The sequence below is a fragment of the Penaeus chinensis genome, chromosome 31 (genome assembly GCF_019202785.1).
Source record: "Penaeus chinensis breed Huanghai No. 1 chromosome 31, ASM1920278v2, whole genome shotgun sequence".
Classification (NCBI taxonomy): domain Eukaryota; kingdom Metazoa; phylum Arthropoda; class Malacostraca; order Decapoda; family Penaeidae; genus Penaeus; species Penaeus chinensis.
Window position 1 is genome coordinate 26,362,670 of NC_061849.1, and position 2,500 is coordinate 26,365,169.

General features: G+C 36.3%; 1 protein-coding gene across 4 annotated transcripts in view; it reads left to right on the forward strand.

Moving 5' to 3' along the window:
- Window positions 1–2,500, forward strand: part of LOC125041625 (GATOR complex protein WDR59-like) — a 47,870-nt gene that overhangs the window by 1,954 nt on the left and 43,416 nt on the right. For all 4 annotated transcript variants that reach the window (XM_047636682.1, XM_047636681.1, XM_047636684.1 and 1 more), the window contains exons 5-7: window positions 916–1,106; window positions 1,474–1,566; window positions 1,769–2,008. In XM_047636682.1, coding sequence (XP_047492638.1) covers window positions 916–1,106; window positions 1,474–1,566; window positions 1,769–2,008 — 524 coding nt within the window. The remainder of the gene's footprint in view (window positions 1–915; window positions 1,107–1,473; window positions 1,567–1,768; window positions 2,009–2,500) is intronic.

The window sequence follows — 2,500 nt, forward strand, 5'->3', positions numbered from 1 at the left end:
TATACTTTTACTGTTTTCTTTGTATAAAATAATTGATTAAAACACAGCTCTCTCAGTAACTGCCATAGCTCTCTGCAAGTGTTTTTCTAGTCTGCCCTGTTCTCTCATTAATAATACTTTTAGTTGATCTTTTAATAAAGACCATGAGAGAGAAAGAGAGAAAGAGAGAAAGAGAGAAAGAGAGAAAGGGAGAAAGAGAGAAAGAGAGAAAGAGAGAAAGAGAGAAAGAGAGAAAGAGAGAAAGAGAGACAGAGAGACAGAGAGACAGAGAGACAGAGAGACAGAGACAGAGACAGAGACAGAGACAGAGACAGAGACAGAGACAGAGACAGAGACAGAGAGACAGAGAGACAGAGAGACAGAGAGACAGAGACAGAGACAGAGACAGAGACAGAGACAGAGACAGAGACAGAGACAGAGACAGAGACAGAGACAGAGACAGAGACAGAGACAGAGAGAGAGAGAGAGAGAGAGAGAGAGAGAGAGAGAGAGAGAGAGAGAGAGAGAGAGAGAGAGAGAAAAATAACTTAAGTGAGAGAAAGAGAGAGAGAAAGAGAATTAACTGAATGTGGTCAGAATCATAACGGCTGTAAATTAGTGATGTATACTATTTTTATTTATTGTTATTGTCTATTGAGATTATTATTATTATTGTTATTATTATTGTTATTATTTTTATTATTTTTTGTTGTTATTGTCATTGTTAATACTATTATTATCATTATTATTATTATTATTATTATTATTATTATTATTATTATTATTATTATTATTATTATTATTATTATTATTATTATTATTATTATTATTAATGATGTTATTATTATTACTATTATTATTATTGTTGTTTATATTGTTAGTTTTTATTTTTTGTTTATTATTCTAATTTTTTTATTTATTGTTTTTTTTTTCCAGCTGGGGCATCACAGGTTAAGTGGAATAAGTTGAACCCTCATATCCTTGCCTCTGGCCATGACTGCGATGTGCGCGTATGGGATCACCGAAAGCCAGGTCAGCCCATGCAGTACATTGCCGCGCACCTCTCCAAGATTCAAGGCCTGGACTGGTCTCCCAACCACGAGAACCACCTGGTCACCTCATCCAATGTAAGGCCTTGGTTTCTGTTATTTTCTTGAGTTTTGGCCCGATAAAGAATACTTGCATTAGTAGCATTGTTTAGAAATATATTTAAGAAATATAGATTTTTTGTGATTTGTGATTGTCACTTAGTTCAGAAATGGACCAATTGCATGTATTCTAGCATTTCTATTTCTTCTTTGTCCTGATATAGAATGTGAAAATACAATATGACTTTATCATATATTTATTCATTCTTCTGTTTGATAATGTGTCTTATACACTCAAAGAGAATATTGATGTCATTTGATATTTGGTAGCCTAAGTGTTGCAAGAAAATGTGGATTTGAAATGTTATTCTTTTCTCATTTTATCTTCCAAAATCTCTGACAATAGGACTGCACAGTGAAGTTCTTTGATATCCTCAACCCACGCAAGGCTGAGAACTTCATCAACACATTGTCTCCTGTGTGGCGGGCACGATACACAGTATGTATGAGAGCCTGTCAGTAATGTTCTTAAATAATACTTCTCATTTCTAATTTCCTTATACCAATTTTAACCTTCTCTGTTATTTCCATTTTGGTGTGTTAGAGGGTTTGCTTTGCTAGTTGTTTTGCTTTTCTTATATGTTCTCTTTGTATTAGTTTCCTCTCATTTAATTTTATTGGTCTTTTTCTCCTAAATCTAGCCCTTTGGTGAGGGGGTAGTGGCAGTGGTGGTGCCCCAGCTACGTCGTGGAGAGAATTCGCTGCGTCTTTGGTCAGTGACCGACATGAGCTCCCCTGTTCACACCTTTGTGGGCCACTCAGATGTTGTGCTAGAGTTCGAGTGGCGGCAGAACCTGAGCAATCCTGGTGATTACCAGCTGGTGACATGGGCACGTGACCACAGCCTCAGGATTTGGAAGATAGACCACCAGTTGCAGAAGGTGAGTTTCCTTTGCATATATGGTTAAAGCAATAACAAATATCTTGGTTTTCCGTAGCCTTAGAATAGAGATCTAAGTTGGCCATAACCTCAGAATAGAAGTCGGGCCACCTTATCCAACAAGTTAGACAAGATGGATGAGATATTTTTTACAGTTTGGAACCCTGATTTTTGTGTCTGGGACAAGTTGTATATCTCATCCATCTCACCCACCACTGCAGCCAGGCCAGTAGGAAAAGATGTCACATTAGCTTTTCTATGTAGACAATGATAGTTGTGGGCAATTGCAACATAATAGGTAATTGTATGGCACTTTATGGTTGTTATTTAAACAAAATTTACTTGTCAGTTGCAGATAAATTACCTATGGATCTGAGTAGTTACATGATGTATATTGTGTAAAATGAAGACCCTGGAATAATAAGATTATGAATGTTTACTATAGAACTAACTTTGTTGTTTTTAATGAAAGCCATGGAGGGCTCTGAATGCC